At 39.7% G+C, this 25,706-nt stretch overlaps 1 protein-coding gene across 3 annotated transcripts in view; it reads right to left on the minus strand.

The window, feature by feature from the left end:
• Nucleotides 1–4,943: 4,943 nt before the first annotated feature.
• NR3C2 (nuclear receptor subfamily 3 group C member 2) overlaps nucleotides 4,944–25,706 on the minus strand; it is a 278,667-nt gene continuing 257,904 nt past the window's right edge. For all 3 annotated transcript variants that reach the window (XM_077815358.1, XM_077815356.1, XM_077815357.1), the window contains exons 7-9: nucleotides 23,564–23,694; nucleotides 16,842–16,999; nucleotides 4,944–8,602 (exon numbers count right to left, since the gene is read on the minus strand). In XM_077815358.1, coding sequence (XP_077671484.1) covers nucleotides 8,447–8,602; nucleotides 16,842–16,999; nucleotides 23,564–23,694 — 445 coding nt within the window. In that variant the 3' untranslated portion in view covers nucleotides 4,944–8,446. The remainder of the gene's footprint in view (nucleotides 8,603–16,841; nucleotides 17,000–23,563; nucleotides 23,695–25,706) is intronic.

The raw sequence follows: 25,706 nt of genomic DNA on the forward strand, positions 1-25,706 counted from the left end.
ATATGTCACTGTGTCTGAGGGGGTGGTGAGCTTTGCCAAACAGCTTTAAGGCAATTCTGGCTGGGAGGTTATACTGAAGATGGTGTAGGACTACTGTAATGAGATCAAGCGCTCTAATCTGTCCCTTGACACAACAGTAAGGAAATAATCCCTCTGATAACACTGAGCAATAGATCATAGGTTTGTTCCCTCAAATTTGTTCAGTTTGGAAAGCAGTGTTTGGCTGGGTATTCTGGTCTCTGATCACAACAAAAGGACCAATGGGACTACACCTGCACAAACTCATTTGCGTCCTAAAAGCGTTGGCCATAAATGCAATGCACGGTCTGAATAAGGCTATGCTTTGACTCTGTGTTCCCACTGATACCAGTTGATGATTAGTATGGGCAGTGGGATAGCTAAAAGTTGTGTCAAAGTTAAAATCTTTTTAAAGTATGGAGTCAGTCACTCATTTGTGAACAAGCAATAGCACCAAACTGTGCATAATATTTTGGCTCAGTGTGTGTTTGGTCCTGCACTGTCTTCCAAATGCCTTAGTTCTTGGTCTAGCACACAACTGAAGTGGGTTAAAAAAGGTAGAGGAAAAGTAGTAAGAGATTTAACTTGTGGAGTGCCACCTCACCCACTGCTATGATCCAGTTTGCTGCATTGCCTTCAGGTCTGCAGACTCCTGCATAAGCTATTCGGAGCTTCCTCTTATTTCAGGTTCTTTTGCCTCTGGTAGCTCATGTAAATCTATGCCAGTTCCAAGCAACCCCAAGAAGAGGACAAGGACCCTGTTAAGTGTATTAGTTCCTGGTAGGAGAGGTAATGCTAATTTCATTTTTCATTCCTAATTCATCGTGGCTTTTGTAAAAGCAAGATATGAGTAAGCTGGGCTTGAACTGGGCTGAGTTAAACACACCGCCTACTACTTTTAAGAATTCAGCTCTAGTAATTCTGGCACTGGTGGGAAGGGTCTTCCACCTTGGCTTACACTCTGATTCTTGCTGAGAGAAGCCTATGAAGTATTGGTAGCTCTTGGTAACAGAGCGGTAGCCCCGCTGTCTGTGGTGTTCCCTCTCTCCATCCATCTTGTGTAGGGTGACCAGATGTCCAGATTTTGGAGTCTTTTTCTTATATAGGTTCTATTACCCCCATCCCTGTCCCAATTTTTCACAGTTGCTGTCTGGTCACCCTACTCTTGTGCAGTATTTCAGACAGTGTTAGGACATCATGCATCGAAGAGACAAAGAATTGTGAAAGTTAAAAGATACCTAAGGAAAGACTTCTTCCAAGCATATAATAATAAAAAAAAGCCTCTTTTCCTGGAAGCCTGGGGTCTAGCTCTCAGAATCCAATTCCTCCTTTCCCTCCAAGACCTGCTTAATGACAATGTTGACTCCAGTGACAAGAATAGGGAGAGTCATCTATGAGTGTGCCACTATTTAGCTTTTCGGTGGTTATCCTGCACAATTGCCAGTGCCAGAAGGAGAGCACTTTTCAGGGTAGTCTATGCTAATTGTGCTGATCCCCACTGAAAGATAAAGTGTTCAAGGGAGTCTTCCCCCACTGGGCAAGCTAACAACACTGCCTCTGAGGCCTTTTACTCCCTTCTCCTAAGAGATTTGATTCTAGTCTCATAGACTTAATTGTGGTGTGGGGTTTGGGTTCCACATTGCTTTATTTCAACTCTGTGTCAGCCACTGCAGCCTGATTCTAGGCTTGCTGCTGTCTCCTCCTCCTTCCCGTGGCCATAAGAAATAGCCTGACTGCCCCTTTGTTCCCCGCCCCTCTTCGTAGCTGAACGAAGGGCTATCTTCTCAGGTTTTCAGCACTGCAGCCGTTTTCACTTCTCTTTAGCAGAACACTGCTGGGTTCTCGGCAGCTGGTTCCGCACAGTGGTGGTCTAGTGTTGTAGCATGGGTACTGGTTGTGCTCCTGTTAGAGTCCTAGTTAGTCTATCCTCCTCGCCTGTCAGGTGGGTGAAAGTTCTCTCACACACACACTAACCTTGTTTCTTTTACTTTGGGACCCTCTCAGACCAGTGTTGTCCTCTATGACAGTGAATCAGGTAGAAAAGATGGAATTAGCTTTATGTCTCCAGAGGGGCTGCAGTGCTCTGCTCAGACTGTCTTTTTGTCCTCAGCAACAAGTGTAAGTGCCTGGACCCTAGGCCAAACAATGAATGCAGGAGCTAGGACCTCTTTGATCAGCAGAAACTTCAGTATATGACAGTAATTAGGCAAAGTTCATCTCCCCTCCCGTGCTGGCAGGCTCTTGCTCCATTATTCTGCCTTGGCTCTAGAAGTTCAGGCTCAGTAGAATCCTCTGTGCTTAACTCTACACAGAGGCCTGAGAAAATCATTCGTCTTAATGCTCTTCATGGCAGGTTTCCCGTCTCCCCCTTCCAGGCGCATTCTTGCTCACATACAGCAGAGGACTCGCTGCAGAGCTTTCAGAACTTGGCTACGTAACTAGAACTGAAATAATCAGATTGGTTGTAATTCACATATTTAGTTACTTCAATGCAAGTGTGTGTGTGGACACAATGTGTGATCTGTTTTAACATAATAAGTCCAGTCTTACTCATGTAATCTTGAAGTAGGGCACTCTTCTTTTGGATTAAGTAAGCACACACAGACGAGCACCAAAATAACTAAAGGGGGGAATGACTGCTGGTTTAGTTACAGTAAATCCTTGCTTAACGTCACGTTTTTCAGGAACATAACTACAACGTTAAGCGAATCCAATTTCCCCATAAGAATTAATGTAAATTGGGGGGCGGTGTTTCAGTTCCAGGGAAATTTTTTTCACTAGACCAAAAATATATATATATATATATATATATATATATACACACACACAGACGCACACACACAGAGTACAAGTTTTAAACAAACAATTTAATACTGTACAAAGCAATGGTGATTGTGGAGTCAGAGGGTGGGATATTTCCTAGGGAATGCCTTACTGCTAAATGATGAACTAGCACTCGGCTGTTGTTAATGTAGCCTCACACTCTACAAGGCAGCACAAATGGAGGGAGGGGAGACAGCACAGCAGACAGAGAGAGATGTGCATTGCCCCTTTAAGTATGCTGACACCATTCTAAGTACATTGCCTTTAAAAAGATCAGAAAGTTGAGACAGCAGCTGTGGCCAGCAAGCTCTCTCCGTTCTGTTCCCATCCTGCTCTATATGGAAGGGGTAAGCGGGGGGAAGGAGTAGGGGGAAGTGGGACACCCTGACATTAGCCCTCTTCTTTCCCCCTCCCCTGCACAGCAAACACAAGGGTCTGGGGAGCAGCACATGGCAATCGGGGGAGGGACAGCTGAACTGCTGGCAATTGATAGCCTGCTGGGCTGTTCCTGCACAGGGAACTTAAGGGAGCTGATAGGGGGGCTGCTGGTTCCACGCCCCCACTAGCTAGCTGCAATGGGTTGCTTTTCCTGCAAGCAGTGGACAAAGCAGATGGCTGTCAAACAATGTTGTAAGGGAGCATTGCACAATTTAAACGAGCATGTTTCCCTAACTGATCAGCAACGAAACAAGAAACAACGTTAATCAGGATGACTTTAAGTGAGGAGTTACTGCGGAGACAAGTCCTGCCCTTCCATGCTGGTACATTGCTCTTTACTTCAGCATGGGGGTCTCCACAATTGCACCATGCAGATAACTCAGGCCCCCTTAACTCTCACACGCACTCTCTCTTTGGTTTCCCACCCCATCTCCCCCAGTGCCTGCTGTCCCAGTCTCAGCTGCCTTGTCTAATTAAACAGCAAGGCTGCAGCTGTACCAGTGCAGGACTAACTTACCTATGTTCCCTATAATAAACCACACTAAATGGGGCTTGACATGGTTTTCTGAAACAGGGCTGAATGCAGGTCGTCCTGGTCTATATATGTTCAGCACCGAGTCACCCTTGTTGATATTAGCAAACAAAATTTGTCTTTAGTGACAGTTTAAAAGTAGAGGTAGGACACTTCCCATCTACCCAAAACTTTAAAAGAATGGAAATTAAGGGAAGAGAATTGTACATTTCTTTTCCACAGTTGTATTGGCCACAATGCCCCAAAACACTCCGTAAAGCTTTTACTTCCATCTCAAACAGACCCCCAAAACCAGTGCTGAGCTCCAGCACCTCTAGGCTTGCCGCATCAGTTACAAATTAAGCACTGCCAATAACCAACATGTACCCCAACTTCATCAAACTGGTACTCCAAAACACACAACCTTCACAGATCAACACATTTGACTGTTGCACCACCCAAGCATTTTGGGAAGGGGCGTGTTATTTTGCCTTACCACTTGTGAGGTCACTGTTATTCTTTGCTGCTGAACGAGTTTCGGAGATGTAGGGTAGGATTAAGATTTCTTGGCACCAAAACATTCTGGTGCAACGTGATTGTTGCTGCTCCTGCCTGAAATTCAGAGGATTAGAGTGCACACTCCTAGCATTCTGAACTTGTGCAATCAATCGTGCACTGGGGAAAATTCTAATTATGTGGACAATAAAAGTAGCCATTGTTGGAGAGTATATTCCAAGTGAAGATACAGGTAAGAGCCTAACTCCAGCTTTTATTGTGCTAAACCTTTTCGTAGGCCATCATTTTGTCTGTCACTCACGTTTCTTTTGTATGAGACATGCTTCACCTTCTGTGTCAGCTCTCCTGGAAAACACAGTTGCCCAACTTGCTTAAGCAAGCTCCCAAGGTGGGACCTGCCACGCTCCTTGAGCACCTGCCCTCTCAACAGGCAGTGTGTGGATGTTAGCGCCACCACAACCCACCATTATAAAGAGGCTTGTAAAAAATAGATTTCAATGTGCATGAAGAATGACAACAATTATGTAACACTGCAATTAATTTCATGTTGTCTAAATAGATTGTTTGGAAGTAAACACAGGCTTGTTTCCAAGGAAATCAATGCACCATCCACTAGTGAAGATTAAAGCGCAAGGAATACTTGCAAACCATTTTAATCCATGTATATTTGTACAATTTATATTAAAAAAGTGTACTTGCAGACATTAACAAAGACCAAACAATATTTTCTATTTATTTAAAAAGCTTTAACCATACAGAAGCAAACCCCTAATTATAAATGCATCATTATGCATAGATTTTACTGTTTACACCAGAGTGCTGACTGCTTTTATTTTTCATCCAAAAATCTATTTAAACTCCAAGAATTCTTAAACATTCCACTGACCTCAGAACTGCTGTCTATTTTATCAAGTCATTGACCTCAGCTGAAAACATTGCTCTACAAAAAGAAAGTCAAATCTTTAACAATTAAAAGTGCATTAATTGTAGATTGTTTTAAATTCATACATGTTTATACAAGTCAGTGAAAACACCACCCTATGAATTAGCTTGATTGTAAAGTATCTTTTTAATAAGAATTTGATATTGCAAACTTGAGCCTTTCTATTTTATTTTGTGCAACTGAACATTTGCACAATGTGATCTAGTATTCCTGAAATACCTGCTGCAGTACATTAAAACTATTTTACATTTTATAATGTGTATGCAATGTTCTTGTGGTCTATCCCCATTCTTTCCTTGCAACAACATTATTTAATGCAATCAGCATAAGCCCACTTTTAAAACAGACATTTTGAAATTTCACTGAGTTTGTCTTATATTTTGCAGGAGACAAATGCCTATTTCATTCTAAACAAGTTCAAAATACTTTCATTTCTTTGTTGTAGCTAAAACAGTATTTTATATTTTTTGCTGTAGATTTGGTTAGTTAATGTGAGATGGCTATTCTGCATAAGTATTCTGGAGAAGAAAGTACTGTCTCTTAAAACATCTGTATCCAATTATATCTATTGAATGATTTCTAGCAAAAAAAATCAATGAATGGTTTCATAAACAACAGGTGATTAAAGTAAAGGATTTATTGTAATCTTCTTACAGTTGTTTGCAAAGACAGACATACGTTTTTGCATAAAGATATAAATTGCTTTTTAAAACTAATTTAGTGTGTTTGTAATTATATGAAGTTTCTGTGAATTATGAATTGTACCAAACCAAGATTAAAAGCAATAAGGTACAAAAAAAAGAGCAAACAGACAACAATTTGTACTGGGACAGGCATTTAACGGTGAAGTTTAGAATATGGCTTTGCTATTTTAACCAAGCAAAGTTACTTAGAGATAGAAAAGGAGCTAGTAACTTTGTTAATATAAAAAGCTGCTGCAGACTGTATTCACCCCAAACCTGGCTATTTTGAAATTCCATTATCAGTATTTAGAGAGAAAAAAAGTAAAGGATATCTGACCATGTCATTACTGTAAACAACCATTCTGCATGCTGTGTATTTATCACGTTGGACATGTGGCTTTCATATTGCTGTGCAGGTCAGTTGATTGTATTTAAGGATCTACCTATGAATTAGACTTCCAAAATTGCAAATAATATATGTATGTATACATTTATATATAAGATCCCCCTCTCTGAATACAGCCTCTACAGATTACCCATTGCATAAGGCAGGTGTCATTTAAAAAGACAAGCAGTGTTGACTCTATGTTGCATGTGCCAGAAGCACACCTCGGAGTTTTGAATTAGAAAGAGTGGGTGAGTTTATTAGATCACCATTTATAAGAATGCTACATTCTGACTGGTCAAGGGACAGCTGTAGCTCAAAAATGTCACTGTTGCCCAGACAGACAATTTAGGAATCATGACACTCTGAAAAATTATTCTATTCAAATTAGTGTATATATAATAGTAACAGTGATGTTCAGAAAAGTTCATCTCGTCTCTATTCTACTCCAGAATTTTGTATTTATTTACAAATTGTGAAAGTCACCCCATGAAAGGTGCATCTTCATAGCCTTCCTTACACCAGAGGACACGGTTTTGAGACAAAAATTGATAACTAAGATAGAAATGTTCACAGTGAAAGTATCTGTTTAGATGTAGGTCTGCTTACATTTTTACATTAATGTTTTGAATTTATAACTAAAAACCCCACCAAGATAATCTGCCAGCACCGTACATTCATCCTTCCCAATCAAAATATATACAGTATACTTACTGTAATAATCTGTATGTTCCCTTAACCATTATTGGAATTCACTCTCCTAAATCAGAGGTGACAACTGGACCTTTAAGGTTACGTGCATTCAAAATGAAAAGGAATAACAAAGAATTTGGAAAACTTTAATTTTGAAAAAGAAAAAAAAATCATTTAACATCCTATGATTTGCTTTTATCTCCTTGAGGAATCTGGAGTAGAGGGCAGAAACTCACCACATCATAAAGCTGGCAAAAGCTTTTGAGAGACTGTAATGTCTTGTTAAATGAAACCACCATAAAGCTGCAAACACAACATAGTGTAGTTTCCTACAGAAATATGAAGCAGTATTCCTAAAATGAGCTGAAGTCACATATACTTGCAAGCAGTTGACAAAAACGGAGAAAAATGTACCGAAAAGTAGGCTTAAATACAACTGAAAAAGGTTGTGTGGTTATTTACAACAGATTGTGTAAAATGGTAAATTAGATATGATGCTAAAAAAAGGCACAGCTTTCCCTTTCTTAAATACACTGTAAACGGTTCATTATGCATGCAGAACATTTCACTTTACAAAAAAAATTACCTTGTTTGTTTAGACAAAGATAGTACTTAAATAGTCTCCAGCAAAATAGAATTCTTTCAAAAATACTTTCCCATTCATCCTAGTAACCATTAAAGATTTTTTTCTCATTTACAAAAGCTCCTTACACCTTATTTCAGGTCCTTCACAATTTATACATACAGCAATGTACAGTACAGCAAAAGACTGCGAAAAATTATTTGTAAAGCCAGCACAATAGATACTATAAACTGAAACTGAGGCATTTGTTTTAACATCTTATCCTTTTTAATTAAATAGTAAATGGACACTTAACACAGTGTGTATCACCTATGATGGATAACATAGGATAACAAATGCCGCAGGTGAGGATAACGAGTATTCCACACCAAATGTTCTGTTATTACTTTACACTTTAGGGGGGTTTTGTATATATTTTTACAAGAAAGGAATATTAATGCCCCATATTGACTTTACGTTTTATGTGCAAACCAAGGGGTAAGCTTTAAAAAGTTTGTATTAGTCCTTGAACCCTTTTAAAACAAGCAAACAATACCAGAAACTACATGGCATATTTAAAACTCCCATCTGTTAAAATATCAAAATCAAAGAGTTATTGACTAGATATGGCTTTTCATCCAGAGGAACAGGAACATTTTCTAAGTGTTTGGAGTAAGGGGGTAATTTTCAAACATCTAGGTCTTGCCAAATCCAGATCAACTGTTTTCCAAACCCTTCACATGATTTGAGACTAGTCAGAGGCTGCTGAACAAGTGTAAATAGCACGTTTAAAATGTGGTTTCTTGGGTCCTTCATGGGTGTGGAATAACACAAGGAAACTTAAGGCAAAGTTCTTCTATTAAGACATTTTCCATCACTTCCTGTGAAAGTACAGGGGCTTGGCATTTCCAGACTCCACCTTTGGTAACTGGTCACTGATGATTTCCACCAGCATGGCCGGAAACTCCACTTTCAGTGCCTGAGACTCTCGGAAGGTGTAGAAACAGAATTCTAACAAGTCACTAACAAGCTGAAATGCAAAAAAGCACACAGGATTATTAAAAAATGTTTTAAATGAATTGTGCCCACAAGTAGACAATAACAGTACCTTGGAATAGTACCAAGAAACATCAGCTCTACTGAGAACTCCTTTTCAGGAAAAAAATAGATAATCAGAACTGCTTCACCCATGCAGTCAAAATCAGCAAATGGGGAATGGAGTGAAACCAAGATACCATAAGTTTGACTTGCAGACGTTCTGAGTAGCTGCACTTTTCTTTGATTTCACTACGGGCCCATTAACCTGCATTCAAGTTTTGGATGCTCAGTGTCTATGAAAATCAAGCCCTCTGCTCTCTTCCTCAGCCCCAAGGAAAATTTTCAGGAAAATCTACCCATATTTTTTGCATCTTACTTTTCAGGTGATCAGAGATTCAGTACATCAAGTAATCTAGTTAATTTTACTGAGCTACGCAGGGGGCCCAATCCAGAACTCCAATTGAAATTGATAAGTTTTGCCTGATAAGGAGTGAATGCTCAGGCCCTGTGCATATTACTGTACTGACGCAGGGTCTGCAGTATTCATATGCATGTGCTAACTGATAAAGCTATAACATTTAAATGCATCTACTTTTATCCATGTCACTGGCCATCATTTTACTTCATCCAGCTCACTACTGCAAAGGCAGAATTCAGAGAAATAAATATTTATTTTTCCAATCTTATCACAGAATCATTCGTAACTGCCTTCCCATTTTGATGGGTTACACCTTTCATTATATAAATATATTTCACAACTAATGCCATGCTCTGGGGGTGGGGAATGGATTGAGAGTTTTATACATGAAAATTTCAGAATAGCCCTAAACTGATTAAGGGCAAAGGTGTATTTTCTATAAAACTGCAACTGTAGTTTTCCACATGGTTATCTAGGTATAAGTTGTAAGATGCAATGTTTATTTCATCTTGATCACAATACTTCAGCCAACTCTGACCAGTGAGGGCAAGCATGGAGATAACCTTAGCATAGATTCCTCAAAGAGTGGCTTCCATTTTGAAATCCCAATATAACATGGCCCCCTTGAACATTTAAAAGAAGAGCAATTTAGGCTGGGATGCCAAAAGGCAAAAAGCTGTCTTTATTATTTTGGCAATGAAAAAATATAGTACATCTCAAAGCGCTGACGACACTAGTCTGACTGTCTCTTAAACTTCCTTTTTCACACAGATTTTTCTTCATTGCAGATTAGATTCTTCATTCTGGTCTATACCTGCGTATATGAATGCTGTGGTCCCCTTCTTGTAACGTATTTAGCTCTGTCCTTCAGACATTTTAAAATGGGATATTTTTCTCTGTCTTTTGCAATTCTATGACAGAAAATCACAAACTGCAATTTCTCTTTGCTATAGAAGAGATGGGCTGGAGGGCAACCAGAAAGCTAAAGATACAATTTATTAAATTGTGCATGCCCTTCTTCTTACAAACAAATACTGGGTTCTAGTAGTAATATTAGAAAAAGAACAGGCATTTCAAAAATAGCAACTGTCTAACTATCTCCTAAAGTCTTACAGTATGTTAAGTTTCAGAGTAGCAGCCGTGTTAGTCTGTATTCACAAAAAGAAAAGGAGGACTAGTCTCTATGGTGCCACTAGTACTCCTTTTCTTTTTACAGTATGTTAAGTCATCTATCATTTCTGCCTTGGACTAACTGACATCACTTGTCAAAGTCAGAATGGTGTGGACAAAATCACAGAATAGATTTGGGCACCTTGTGTTTGCCAGCAAACAAGAGACCTGAATCTTAGCACATTTTCCCACTGCAGTTCATTAAATCATTGTTCCCCATGGCCAGGCACATCTAGCTTTGTACATTCACCTGTCTTCATGTGCTGCTCCATTGACTAAAAGCTACAGAATATTCTACTTAAAAAAACCTGTTAGAGCAACTTTAAAGTTACAAATGACTAAAAGTTATGCACGACTTAATTCTACTCCCATATGTGCTTGCATTATGATACAGACTTTAATTACATGATCAGAAATGTTCTCAAATACCGTAACATATTGTTTAAATTATATATATGTTCATACACACATTTTCATTACTGTATATATCTACTTAAGCCATGCAGACCCCAGTAAAACAACATGAGGGAATAATCCTGCAGAGCCCTATATCATTTTTGAGCATCTTGCACGACTTATTTATATTCTTACCAACAAGTTAGTAAGAAAAAAAGGTGTATTATATTATATAATGTGAGCGAGTACATGATCATGCAATTAAAGACTCTATAGCATGCATATACACAAGTGGAAAGATTTAAGATTGCGCATGTAATTTGCAGAGCCCTGATTTCTTCAACAGATTTTACCTGTTTACACTGGGCTGATTTTAGCCTATTTGACAGGTTTTAGATCAGTGGTCTGAATCTCATTTTCTCTTGTTTAATCACTTATGCCAAGGGGGTGTAAAAATATTACTAAATCAGAATTTTCACTCACTTCATTGGATGGAGGAGAGAGAGAGAGAGAGTGTGTGTGTGTGAGAAAGAGAAAATAATACAACTTGGAACTGTTTTCACTCACTTTGTGGGGGGAAGGGGGAAAGAGAGAGAGAGCGAGAGAGTGTGTGTGTGAGAGAGAGAAAATATAATACAACTTGGAACTGTATTACTTTTCCAGCTAAGTTCTGTGGGGCTAGGAGGGAAATAATACTAGGCATTTCCTTTTCCACATCACCTCTCCCTCTATGGACAGTGTGGAGAGGTGGCTGGGTAGGGATGGAGGGGAAGTGCCATGGAGATAGCTGGATCTTTCCTTCCACATGGAGGGCCCCTCCCTTTGTTAATGCAGAACGTTCAAATACCACACAGATGAACACAGGATGAGAATCTGAATAGAATGTGCCATGAGTTAAGCAAAGTGTGTAATGTTCACAGTTCTTTTCAGAAAGCTGGATGCAAACTAACTAATCTAAGTAGCTATTAGCTGGCTCAGTCACTTTTCCGCAAAATGATGTCTACCACCGGGAGGCTTGAAAATACTGAATTTTCAATACAATCCACACTGTATGTATCATGTGGGAAGTGCTTCTCACCAGGTGCATTTTCAGGCTACTAGGCTTTTTCTTGTAAGTGGGTATCATTTTTTTTACCCTGATTTTTTCCTGAGTTGGATTTATTTAGTTTCTACTTGTGTTTAGGCTTCCCTGTGTTACAAGCCTCACCCTGGGTCATGGCTCCTCCTTCTTGTGAATAAAGTCTATTGTATATATGAAACACACAACGCAAAATGACACAATGGAAAAGAAGAAAGTAGGGCTCAGAGGGATAATTAGAAGATTGCTGTACAAAGAAAATCTAATGAAAGGGTTGTGGTTTGAAATGTATCAAAATGTTACTGTATATAGAAGTATGCACTTTCTCTAATTCTATTTTCAGTATTTTCACAATTGTCCTTGCAAATATGGAAAGCAGGAGTTTATAATGGAAGTGCTGATACCACCTCTACTAGAGCTATGTGAACAGCAACACACTAAATAAGCCGTGTGAATGAAGGCACCACTGATATCACAAACAGAAAACAGTGAGATCTTGGACAGAAATTATTTATTTTTACAGCCATTAATTGTTAAAAAACACTATTAAATTACTAAAGAGTTACTTGGATGTTAAGATTTTGCTTGCTTAGGTGTGAGTATATAGAATAAATAAATTCTACTTCCCTCAAAATTCTTATTAGTCACACTCTTGCCAGAGGAAAAAAACAATAGATCACTCCTAGCAATTATATTAAGTTGTTTAGCTCACTTTGATAGAATGCCATAAAATGTGGTTTTGTATCTTGGAGTATGTAACAAACCTTGCTCCATAAGCACCCCTAAATAAATAAATCCCAGGTGGTGGTGCCTACATTGTGTATTTTATTATAAAGACAGAATTCATAATATTTACTTCAATGTCACCTAAACCACAGTAAGACATGAAAAGTTGCTATCCACATAATGAACTAACTATGCTGGCTTTTAAGAGTGATTTGATAATATACTTGGACAGAGATTCTCACTTTAGTGCATTAATCATTAATGAATAATTGTCATTTCTACCTAATTCATGAACAGGCAGGGTGTTTCACAAAAAACACACTGCATTTAAACATTTTTAAGACTAAAGTAGGCTTATTAAGATTCCTGCATCTTTATGTAACGATTACTGTCTCAATAACCAGTCTTTGCATTTGCACTTTATATTGAAGATCTGTGAAATTCAAAAGATTAATTCCCTATTAACCAAACTTCAATTTGTCATTATTTGTTTTTTCTATGAAACTTTCACCTATATTACTCTTCAAATTCAGAGAAATGAACATCATTCCATCACCAAAGACCACACAGTTATAGTGGACCGCAAGCCAGTGTGGCATTTTCATGGCGAATAGTCACCCAGATTTCAGCCTTCTGATTTTCACCATAACCTTGTACATCCAGGAGTAACAAAAACTGCTTCAGACTGCAAAGATGCACATTACCACGCTGAGCCCTTTCCCTACACTGGCAAGATGAGCCAGTGCTTTCACTTAGAAATCCCTCTCAATCTGTGTCTATGGCATGAAATTTTATGGTCACTCCTTGACTCCTCTCAAAGTTTACCTACAGTATCATTATGATTAAGACTACATATATGGAAACCATGATTTCATAATCAACTTAACTAGAATATTAACAAATTCAAATAATTTAAGGCAGAGTTTGGGTAACAGCACAGTAATTTCTCCCTAGTATTAGTTACAATATCAGGGACAAACGCAAAGCCTCAGTGTTTTCATATAAAGTAATTCTGTGAATTCATGACACACTGTATTGTACCACCAATATCAGCTTTTTTCAAAGAAGTAAAATCTTTGTTCTCACAGCCTGACCGTATGGGAAGATCCACTTCAGCTGTGTAGTATTCCCATCAGGAACCGTAAATATTAATAATTCAGCAGCATGGTCCTTAAAGAGTTTATTTTTATCAGGCTGAAAATATCAACAAGCAAACAACAGTGCAATACTCATCATGCCATGCCAAAGGGTATGTTCATGTTAGGGCTTAATGACGCTGCATCGAAACAAAAGCACTTAGAATTCAAAGTCTGTTTAAATATCAGTTAGATTGAAACTGAACTCAACTTTTGTTCTGAGAATTGCTGAAACATACATTAAACTCCTTATATGAAACAAAGATTGTCAAGATACAACCCTTGCCCCCAGAGCAAACTTGCTCCAGGAGATGTTGAAAATCCAAATGAAAATTTTGATAGCATGTGTAATGCAACTGTTTATGATGTTCCAGCCTGCTAGTTGTCTGATCGAACAGAGTGGTTCACCTACAAACAAGGTCTCTCTCTCTCTCAAATACCCTTGGTCATTCCTTGGTATGAGCCTTACCAATTTGGTTAGGAAGTGGAATCAACTAGCCTCACTGCATTATGGTTCTGAACAAACAACGCTGTTTAATGAAATCATTAGAAATTTGCTTATGACAGTCACAATTGTTAAAAAGAAAATCCCTGAAATGAGGATTAACTATGTTGGTCCCCACAACGCTGATAAAACTGTGAGTGTGTATGTTTGTGTTTGTGTATTTCAGCTATCTGATGCATATATCTTCACCTGAACCATTCAGGAATGGTTTTGTTCTTTTGTTCTTCAGTTTTGTTTTCAGTGCTTGAAGGTTTTATGAGCCATTGCTTGAAGTTGCTGATATTTTCAAATACTTTACTGCCTACCTGCTCTTCCTGAAACTTTTTTCCCCATCATCTCAGCACTTTTCTGTCTGCACATATGCTCACCATGTGGGTGAAAGGCTGAAAGCACTGAGCAGTATAAAACCATCTAATTGGTTATATGTTATTCATATTATTTAAGCCAAATACAGTATCATTCAGTATTCAAATTTCTTATTTTATATAGTCCTTAAAAAAGGAATATTTAAGAACGAGGTTAATAAAAGCAAGTCTTAAGATACAAAGAAACTATATGATTGTGCAGCACTACACCAGGGTAAAGTAAACTCCACAAATGATGATACGCTGCCTTGCTCTAATGAAAAAGCTAGAGGCAGCCGCAGGACTGAATAAGCATGAATTCTAGAGAGCTCCCTTCAGGCTTGTGTTGCAAATGCCAATGCTGTATCTGCAGCAGGGATACAAACATGGGATTTCAGCTGTGGTTAGAGAATTCACAGGACTAAGTATATTCTGATCCTTTAAAATTACATGGAATGAAAGTTAAAATTATATTGGTGACAGCTGAAAAGTATTGACCTGTACTGAGGATTTTAGCAAAAAAAAAAAATTTTTTTAAAATTGCACCTTCATTTCCATGATAAAAGCTGAGAAATTCCACTCTACAGGGGAAAAGAGCACTTCTCATCTCTTGTCAACCTTACTGTAAAATTATTCTGATGTGCTTTGTCTAAATTAATTTAACATTTGGCCAATTTTGATATTGAGATTAGTCTTGGGAACACACATCCTCGGGAACAATCTAAGCCAATACAAGTAAAAAGTAAATTGTAAGGAGAAAAATAAACAAGTGCTTGACTGGTAAGTCACACAAAATAGCAGTGTTGTGCAGACAACTGGCTGTTTTAAAGAGAATGCTGACAGCAAGACGTTCTTTAAAAATCCCTTAACTTGCTTATACTAAAATAAAAAGTAATATAATAAAAATGGCATCATCAATTCTGATCCTTACTAAAAATTAAGTAAAATACCACGGCATTCTGAAGTGATTGATCAAAACACTATAAGTTACAATACTAATGCAGTGTTTTGGGTAATTACTGTAGAATATTGTATTATTTTAAATAAGTTTGGAATTCTGTCAGCTATTACTTCCCATCCACACAATTCTCCTTATTAAAAAAAGTACAAAAGAATTACCAAATAAAACACAAACTCTATATTTCAGAAGACAATTATGTAACTTTCAATGAAATGTATGAAAAATATTACAAAAGCAGGGGCATGAGAGGACTATCAACTGCTGTGGAGATTCATATGTGAATAACTTGCAAATGACCTTCTTTCCTCACCAAACCCATTCCTTCAAACCAAACAGTAAAACATCCTTCATTGGCACAATATAAATGAAAATGGATCTCTAAAGAATGAGCTATTACTGCAGTACTAATAATGTCCTTTTCCTCCCACTGAGATTTTAAAAGATTTTAATGAACAACAGAATAATATTTGAAAAATAATTCCATATGTACATTCTGTAAACAGACCTCAGGCGCTCTTACAGATTTGACCTAAACTGCACTGCACTGTACTAAGTCCACAAAAATGAAAACTAAGACAAGTACAAAAGAGAGACATTTATATGCAGCTTCTACAATTAGGGCCCAACATTCTACATGCAGCTCACAACAAAAAAATTTTTTTTTTCCACATCAGGATAGAGTGAGGGAGTTTTCTTTCTTTTGCTATACAGTTTAAACAGTGTTTACTGATAGCCTTGACAATAGGTATGGTATGCCTCTTGTAACTGGTGGTTACAAGGTAAGCCTCTACATCACAAAATACCTTTGAAACAAAATGGAGGGATAGAAATAATTAAAATTCAATTAATGCTGGATTTGGAAGCTTAGCAAAGCTTCAAGGGACCCAAGTTGACCCTAAACCATTAACAAATTTTTTTAGAAAGATTGAGTTATGAGATTAGCAGTTGTAATGGGTCACATATTTGTTCAACAATGAAGTAAACATTTTATTAACAAACCAGTTCTTAAATTACAAAAAGTGTAAAACTCTAATCCAACACCTTGTAGTTGAATTGACTCATGGGCGTTCCTTAAGTTTTAACACCACACAGCATATTTCACTAATCTTGCTCTCTGAAAATGAATTGTTTACACCATTCATCTGCTGGTTTAGGGCCAGATTCCAATACTTTTACTCATATTGGGTAACACCTGACTCAATGAATAGTTCTGCTGAGTTCAACATGATTATTTGTGGCGTGAGGTACTATTCACATGAATAAAAGTATCAAAACCTGGCCCTTAAAGGTTTTTATTTTCTAATTTTATGTGCAATTTTCCCCTAAATTTGTCCAGAAACTTCTAACAGACTCTTTAAAAACTGATTACCTATTGCTTCCCTGCTGGTTAATGTAATGAAAAATTATTAGTTTACCTTAAGGGAGAGATTTTTTTCTTTAACCCTTCTTAAAGATGCCACCCTATGTGCTTTAAGATCCCTAATAGATTATACTTACATCGTGCATGGAGTCCAGAAGCTTAGTCAGTTGGTAGAATCGTTGCCAGCTTTGTCCAGAGTTACTTGGACATTTAGTTACCATCTTCCTTAGTTCTTTGATGTAATTTGCCCTCATTTCTTCAAATGCAGCTTGGCTTTTGAGGCCATCCTTGGGAACTACCAGTAAAATGACATCTTCGTATTAATATTCATTTTATTGATTATTCTTATATTATCTACATTATAAAGTTAATGGTTGAAGGGTTATAGAAGTGTCTTTGTGTTGTGTGGGAGCATCATAAACATTTTCAAATGATATAAGAGTCCTTTCCAGATCTGTGTACGTGGATTAGTATATGCAGAAGGGTTAAGTGGGGCAAATAGCATCTTGAAAATACAGCACACACTAGCCACCCAGTGAAATTATTTTTTCATTTGACCTAAGCACAAAGTGATAGCAGAGGGAGCAGGACACTACATACCATCACTTGTCTGCTATACTATACTTGGGGGGCGGCAATGTACAGCACATACTTGCAATTGCTTTGATATTGTACTGTACTCAGATTATAACGGCCAGGTGTGGAAAAGCTACATCAAAGAACATATTTCTTATGCAATCAAAGAATGTCGGAAGGTTAGGACATTATTGAGCATGTGTGTAATATCTTAAAGAGAGCCATCATGCTAATGCAGAGCAAAAGAGTATTTTTACTAAGTTCACATTCTGCTTAAAGATTTGACCAGATAATATGTCTGCAGTCTCAACGAAAGCTTTCTTCTTAACACCCCATTATAATTCTGATCAGTACTAGAGAAAGGCCCATTTCTGAAATTCTACTGAGCATACAGTAGAACCTCAGAGTTATGAACACCTGGGGAATGGAGGTTGTTTGGAACTCTGAAATGTTGGTAACACTGAACAAAACTTTATGGTTGTTCTTTCAAAAGTGGACAATGGAACACTGACTTAATACAGCTTTGAAACTTTACTATGCAGAAGGAAAACTGTGCTTTTAATCATCTTAATTTAAATGAAACAAGCACAGAAACAGTTTCCTTACCTTGTCAAAACTTTCTGAACTTTTTCCATTTATTTTTTTAGTAGTTTACATTTAACACAGAACTGCACTGTATTTTCTTTTTTTTTTTTTTGTCTCTGCTGCTGTCTGATTGCATCTTTCTGGTTCCAAATGAGGTGTGTGGTTGACCAGTCAGTTCGTGACTCTGAGGTTCTACTGTAGTACTGATTTCTGTGAGCAGTTTGACTGACTTCCGTGGAACTAGTACCAATGGTAACGAGCGTACCATTGTCTATTTGGAAACTTCAACCAGATTATTCACTGTAATAGATACTACACCCAGTGGTAAATGTTTGTGGGATCAGACCAAAACTGAATCCTGGACCTGCCCTTGAAAAGGTTACTAATAACTCTCAACAATGTCATGGTGTTTCAGTATTCACTAAATTGTTTAGAATAGATATTGTTGAATCATGAAACAAATGTAAAATCTTGGATGTATTAACTCAGGTCTGCAACAAGAAAATTAAATACTTCAGGTGCAAGAAGTGAGTTTATTTTCTAATAGTTAACTATGGTAGAGGATTACCTAGAACAGGATTTTTTTAAATGTGTGGTTGGCATCTCTACAGAGACTGTCCTGTGAACACCTTCCCTCTTAATCCCACAGTTCACCTTCCTTCCCACTGTGATCACAGAATGTCCATGTGGCTACTACCAAAACTACTTACACGGAATATAGTTAGGAATGAATTTAATAGTTTTTTAGCTGCCTACTAAAGCAATTTAGCAGTGGGAAATAAGGAAGAGATCTACAATCATGTGACCAGCAAGCATCCTGTGAACAACCACCAAGTGCCCTGGGGACCACAATATGAGAACCTCTGGTTTAGACAAGCTAACAGGTAATGTGTCAATCTGAAAACCAAGAGTAAATAGATTTCTTTACACATTTTCAATTGCAATAATAAACTTGAAGGCACACAACATTCAAAGACAGCTAACACAAAGCAACCATTGTTTTAAATAGATTTGTGAGCAAAGTCCATACCGAATGAATAAACCCAGCCACCCTTTTTTGATGGAAATATAAATCACCTTCAGTAAAAAATAAAATAGTTACAATATGCCATGGCACTTGCATAAAATGCAAGGACTTCACAATTTCCTCAATATTTACAAATCCATCCAATTAAAAGTAGGAAAATATAACTTTTGATCAACACTCTTGTATTTCTGATGGCATTATAAAAATGTGAATTAAAGCCATACTTCTATTTCTGTCAAATATTATTTCTTTATTTTACTGTTATATTGGAAAATTATTACACCATCATCTTAGCCAGATTATAAAAAGAAGAAATAAGATCACAAATAAAAGAAAGTCAAGCAAAACACTAAATTTTGGAGGTCTGCCGAGTGTTTCTGATTTTACTTATTAAATGCAGAAGGCATACTGGCAATCATCCAAAATTCATGGGCTGGGGAAAAGCAAGAAAACAACTGAGATGTAATGTGTGGTTTCTTCCACATGTAAATGGAGTGAAACTTCCTTGATGTGGTCATCATAGAAGTTTCAAAGCAAAAAGTACACTACACGTGACATGATTCAATAATAATGAAAAATAAAAATAAAAACAAGCATGGTATTTTCTATCAGAATATAGTATCAAGGTGAAGTTATTAGAAACTGAAATTATTGCTGATCACAGAAAATATTCTATATGCATTATCATAATCTTCATTTTATCCTACTTTCTTCCTCCCTATTAAAGTTACACAATGTAAATAAGCGGAATATCCCAAAACTGACAAAAAAATTTCTGTAGATTTTCAAAGGACATCATTGTCCATTTCAGACTGAACCAAGTAATTTAGTTTACCCAACAAGTTCTTGCAATGAACTCTTACAAACCCATTTGTTAATAGTCTAAGAAAAAAGTAGAATAATACATATTTATCTTACTGAAACAACTACCGCCACATTTCTATATGCAATTAAACTATTATTACTTTTCTATAGTTTCTCTCTCTTCACTGCTAATTACAAAAACAGGAGATCCACTTATTTATTCTACTCTGTTCTATCATATATAGTTTCTTATACCACTCTCACAATCATAGATAGTATCTGAGCACGTTCCAGCAGTGCATTAAGCAGCATAACTAATATCTGTCACTTGTGGTTTGTTCTTTCTCTCCTCTTGTTCCCAGGGAGAGAATTGTCCTGTGTCCCTGTTGAGGGGAGGAGACAGAAAGCCGGGTGCTGCTGAGCTCCACTTGGCACTGCACCTGGAGAGGTTCTAGTATGGAGCTGGCTAAGAGCCGAAGGGTATGTTGACACTGCAGCTAGAAGTGAGCCTCCCACCCTAGGCAGACAGACTTATCCTAGTGAGTCTTGAGTTAGCATGCTAAAAGTAGCAGCATGGACATTGTGTCTTGGCCTGGAGCTTGGGCTCTTATACCTATGAGGTTGGGAGGGCTTGAGATCCCAATTTCCAGCCCAAGCCACAATGTCCACACTGCTATTTTTAGTGCATGCGCTCAAGCCCAGGCCAGGAAGCTCACTCCTAGCTGCAACGTAGACATGCCTGAAGTGGCCCCTGACCCAGGTCAGAGCAGCCCTAGACTTGCTCTCAGCTGCCAATAGCTCACAAGTAGAAACCAGGAAGAGCTGAAGTGCAGTGAGTCTGAAGGTTCCCCAGATGAGCACCCCACCCCAGAGCTGGTGCATCGGTGACCAGATAAAAGGAAGGCTGTGGGCTGTGAAAGTGGACTCCCTCACATACCACCAGGGGGTTGAGCCACCAGTGGAGAGAGGCAAGGACCCGCTCCAGGACAGTGACTACCATATTCAGGCTGTCGCACCCCGAGCAGTAGACTGAGGTGAGCCATGCTTGGAACAGCCGGAGCTTGGCGTGCCAGGTCATGTACATGTGGCCGAGGAGACTCAGACATCCTCTTGCTGTCGAGGTTGAGAAGCTCTGAAGGCCCTGAATGATGCCCATGATAACTTGAAAACGGGAATCCGGTAGGAGGGCCCATGCCTGAACGGAGTCCAGGACCGCCCTGATGAACTCCATCCTCTGGGTCAGTTCTAGGGTTGACTTTGTTACGTTGAGGAGGAGACCCAGCTGTTGGAACATATACCTGACCAGGTGGAAGTGAGACTGCACCTGCTCTCTGGTGCGGCCCCGAAGCAACTGGTCATCGAGGTAAGGATACACTTGCACCTGCCATTGACTGAGGAAGGCAGCCATGACCGACATACACCTGGTAAACACCCGGGGGGCTGTGGAAAGGCCAAATGGAATGGCCGTAAACTGGTAATGTTCGCGGTTGACCACAAAGCGCAGGAAGCGCCTGTGCACCGGATGAATTGCTATGTGGAAGTATGTGTCCTTCATGTTGAGGGCGGCATACCAGTCTCCAGGATCCAGGGAAGGGATAATGGTGCCCAGGGAGACTATGTGGAACTTCAACTTGTCCATGAATTTGTTGACCCCACGCAGGTCCAGAATGGGCCGGAGGCCCCCACTGGCCTTGGGGATTAGGAAATAATGGGAGTAAAACCCTTTGCCCCTTAATTCCCGTGGAACCTCCTCTATCACTCCCAGGGTGAGGAGTGCCAGAAACCTCCTGAATAAGGAGTTGCTTGTGAGAGGGGTCCCTGAAGAGGGACGGGGAAAGGGGTGGAAGGGCGGGAAGGATCAAAATTTGAGAGAGTATCCCACTTCCACTGTGTGAAGGACCCAACGGTCCAAAGTTATTTGAGATCATGCATGGCGGAAATGGGATAAATGATTCAAAAAAAGGTGGGGAAGGATCCTGCGGTAAGTCTGGTACACTGTCCTCAGGCGTCCCTTCAAAAGGCCGGCTTGGAACCAGACGATGGTTTGGTCGGGCCCTGGCCTTGTCCAGATGGAGGGTTGGAGGGCTTCCTCATGCCATTCCACCCCTGCCGCCTGTAAAAGTCCTGCCTCGGCCGAGGAGGGCAGGAGTGCTGTTGCGGCTGCTGGCGCTTGAAGTGCTTCCACTGGGTTGCTGGGGTGTGCATACCCAAGGACTTCATGGTCACCCTTGAGTCCTTAAGGCTATGCAACCTAGAGTCAGTCTGCTCCGCGAACAGGCCCTCCCCATCAAAGGGCAAGTCCTGCAGCGTCTGCTGAACCTCAGGGGGCAGGCCAGAGGCTTTCAGCCAGGAGGTGCGCCTCATGGCAATCCTGGAGAACAAGGTACACACGGCCGAGTCCACAGTGTCCAGTGAGGCCTGTAAAGAGGTCCATGCCACGGTCTTGCCCTCATCAACAAGAGCCCCAAACTCCTCCCTGGACTCAGGAGGCACAAGCTCCTTGAACTTCAGCATGGAGTTCCAGGAGGTAAAGTTGTAGCGGCTCAGGAGTGCCTGCTGATTGGCAATCTGGAGCTGGATCCCACCCGTAGAATACACCTTGCGGCCAAAGAAGTCCAGCTGCTGGCATCCTTCGACTTGTGCACAGGGGCCAGCTGTCCGTGCCTCTCCTTCTCGTTCATGGCCGCAATCACGAACGAGCAGGGCTGCGGGTGCGTGAACAAATAGTCATACCCCTTCGAGGGGACAAAGTATTTATGTTCTACCCCCTTGGCCATAGGGGGAATGGAGGCCGGGGTCTGCCAGATAGTTTTGGCACCGGTCTGGATGGTCTTGATGAGAGGCAGAGCCACCCTTGACAGACCTTCTGGGGCCAAAATGTCCACCACCAGGTCCTCCAATTCCACCATCCTTCTCCGGGTTTCAGTGCCACTTCGGTTCTGGGCAGTGGGAGAGGTGCCGAGTTGATGTTGCTGGCTTCGGTGCTGGGGAGTGGTGGTGCATGGGTCTTGAGCAGAGTCCAACAGCAGCACTGCCTCCACTACCGCTGCCAGGTGCTGCGCACCGAGGAACTCGGTGCTGGGTCCTGCCGTGCCGGTGGAGGCTGGGGAATAAGTGCCGCCTCCATAAAGAGCTGCTTCAGGTGAAAGCCCCACTCATTTTTAGTCCGAGGACAAAATCCCTTGCACTTCTCAGCTTGGTGAGCCTCCCCCAGACACTTTAGACAAAAGTTATGGGGGTCGTCCCTTAGCATGGGCTTAGAGCAGGACCTGCAGGGTTTGAATCCCAGGGACTTGGGCACGAAGCCCTAAAGAAAAATAGTCAGGGTGGAGGGTAACCCCCCAACCTGACTGCCACTAATTAAAACAAAAACAAGAACTACCAACAAAAAACAAACAAACAACTATCTAACAAAGCTAGGGAAAATGTGAAGATCTTGCAGAGCAAGACGCCATAGTTCCAACGACTATCATGGGCGGTAAGAAGGAACTGAGGGGGCGCTGGGTCAGCTGGGTCATATATTGAGTGCCATGCAGGCACCACTCTAGGGGGCTCCACAGCCGACCCGACGGATGCTGCTAGGGGAAAATCTTTCCAACGGCCGTGCACGCAGCACACGCACATGTAATTGGAATGGATATGAGCAACACATTTCAAAGAACAACAGTTACAAAGGTGAGTAACCGTTTTTTCCTTGCTTTCCACCCCTTCTCTTGCAAACATATGAACCTCCAGGACAAAATTTGCTTCCTCTTTCGTTACTCCTGTAGTTAAATGCCTTGTATCATTTTATGAATTACAGGTGCTAAATCAATATGCCCTCTAACAATTAGCAAGTGTGCCAGGTAACAATAGGAGCTAACCTACCTGTGCTTAACAGCAGCAAAACTTTCATTATGGTATATTCTTCAAAACTAATCTGCAAGCGAACAAACTGTAGGCTGATCTGGTGCATCCCCTGGCACAGTTCAAACATTGCAGACTGACGCATCCTCTCCCTGCAAAGGAAAAACAGATCAGCAGCATGTGAGAATGCAAATGCATAAGAAAATCCAGAATGGCAACCCATGCATCAGGGAAGCCAAAGTGCAACCTTCCAGTGAAATGCAGCCAACAGAGTTCTACAATAAAGCCTGCCCCTCGTTCTTGTTTAGCAACAGATTTATGGCCTACAGAGACTGTATGTGCTCCATCTTATTGTGAGTGGCAACCTCTTCTATGTGCTCCAGGAATGAGAGAAAACAGAATGCAGCCACTTTAAAACCAGCTGACCTTTCCAAATCCTGATCACTGCATTCTGGCCTTGGAGGTCCCAGAACAGAGTCCTTTTAAGCTAAGAGGCCCATCACGACCTAGGCACATAAGTCGATTTCACTGAACCAGGAATTTTCCTTAACTGGGCTTACTATAGGGTAAGCTGGGGTAATACTATACTAGTGGGGAAAAGCTACAGAAATAGAGAGAAATATAATTTGAAAACAAATTTGAGATTTAAATTTTGAAGATATTCGTAATAACACACTAGTAAAAAAAAATAAATACAAAATTAGGTTGTCAGTGTCCTTTCAATTTTTTCCTGGCTGAAGGCAACATTGACATGACGGTGTTCCAAAGGAGATGTATTGGCTGTGATATCTGAGCCCATGTTGTGTAATGTTTTGAATCAGTTACACAACTCTGCTCAGGGAATTGGCTAAGTATGCGTGTGTAGTGAGGGGAAGAAATACGGTAACAAGAGGAAGGATAAAGTATATGGTCAGTTTTACACAAAAATGAGGGGCAGTCGAGAGATTCTTTCAGCATACAGGTAGATGTCTTGACTTAGACAACATCATTTTGGATGGTGCTGTATTGTAAAAATACAACCAACAGTTTTAGGAAAGGAATGAGAAATGAGGCAAATGGCTTATAAAAATAAAATGAAATTCATGACCGCATGTTATCTCCTTCAAATCACTGGTATATACCACGAAGGAGTTAGCAGCTTAATGCTGTGGACAGACATCTGGGTATTAAAGAGGATATCAGGACTAAATAATAGTGCATCAGCTATTCTAGATTTCTGTGTTGCTAGCTTTAGCATTCGTCCACCCCAAATAACTTCAATTTCCAAAGCTGTTCTAACTATTTTCCTGGCAACATAGAAGGTCAAGCTACAAAGATAAATGTGTGCTACAATAAAAGTGAATCTGATAAATTATTTTCTAGTTATTGAAGTTTATGTTAGAGCTTAGTATAGTTCATTGAACTGCCTAAAGGAAACCATTTTTAAAGTGAACAAGGAACTTTTAGGTATTTAGTCAAACTGTTGCAGTTCTGTTATATTAGAATACCAATGGCTGACAAAGCATATATATTTATGATGCCTTTATAAAGAAGAAAATGCCTTTTTGTAATCCCATGAGACGATCTGAAATGAGGAAGTTTATACAAACGAACCTCTTATTAACCAATTTTCTTTTCTATTTTAAGAGAAGTTACATAACAATATGTCAGCATACCACACCATATTAGAGATAAAAATTTCTTAGTCATAGTTTAAAACAAACAAATTCTACTTTCTCCTCATATCTCCAAGTAGCTCTTTTCTTAGGCAATCTCAGACTAAACTATCCTGTATTAAAATTTAAGACAGCGCTAATTAGAACTTTGCTGTGTTTAAGATACTATTGCAAGACAAAAAGGGTAAAAGTAAACAGCCATGAGGACCTGGATTGTTTGCCTCACTTGTAAAATTAGGATATAATATGGGTGTTGTCATAAATATAAAGGGAAGGGTAACCACCTTTCTGTATACAGTGCTATAAAATCCCTCCTGGCCAGAGGCAACATCCTGTTACCTGTAAAGGGTTAAGAAGCTCAGCTAACCTGGCTAGCACCTGACCCAAAGGACCAATAAGGGGACAAGATACTTTCAAATCTTGGGGCAGCAGGGGGAGGCTTTTGTTTTGTGCTCTTTGTTTACGTGGTTGTACTCTCTTGGGACTGAGAGACGCCAGACAGAAATCCA

The sequence above is a fragment of the Eretmochelys imbricata genome, chromosome 4 (genome assembly GCF_965152235.1).
Source record: "Eretmochelys imbricata isolate rEreImb1 chromosome 4, rEreImb1.hap1, whole genome shotgun sequence".
In the NCBI taxonomy this organism is placed as follows: domain Eukaryota; kingdom Metazoa; phylum Chordata; order Testudines; family Cheloniidae; genus Eretmochelys; species Eretmochelys imbricata.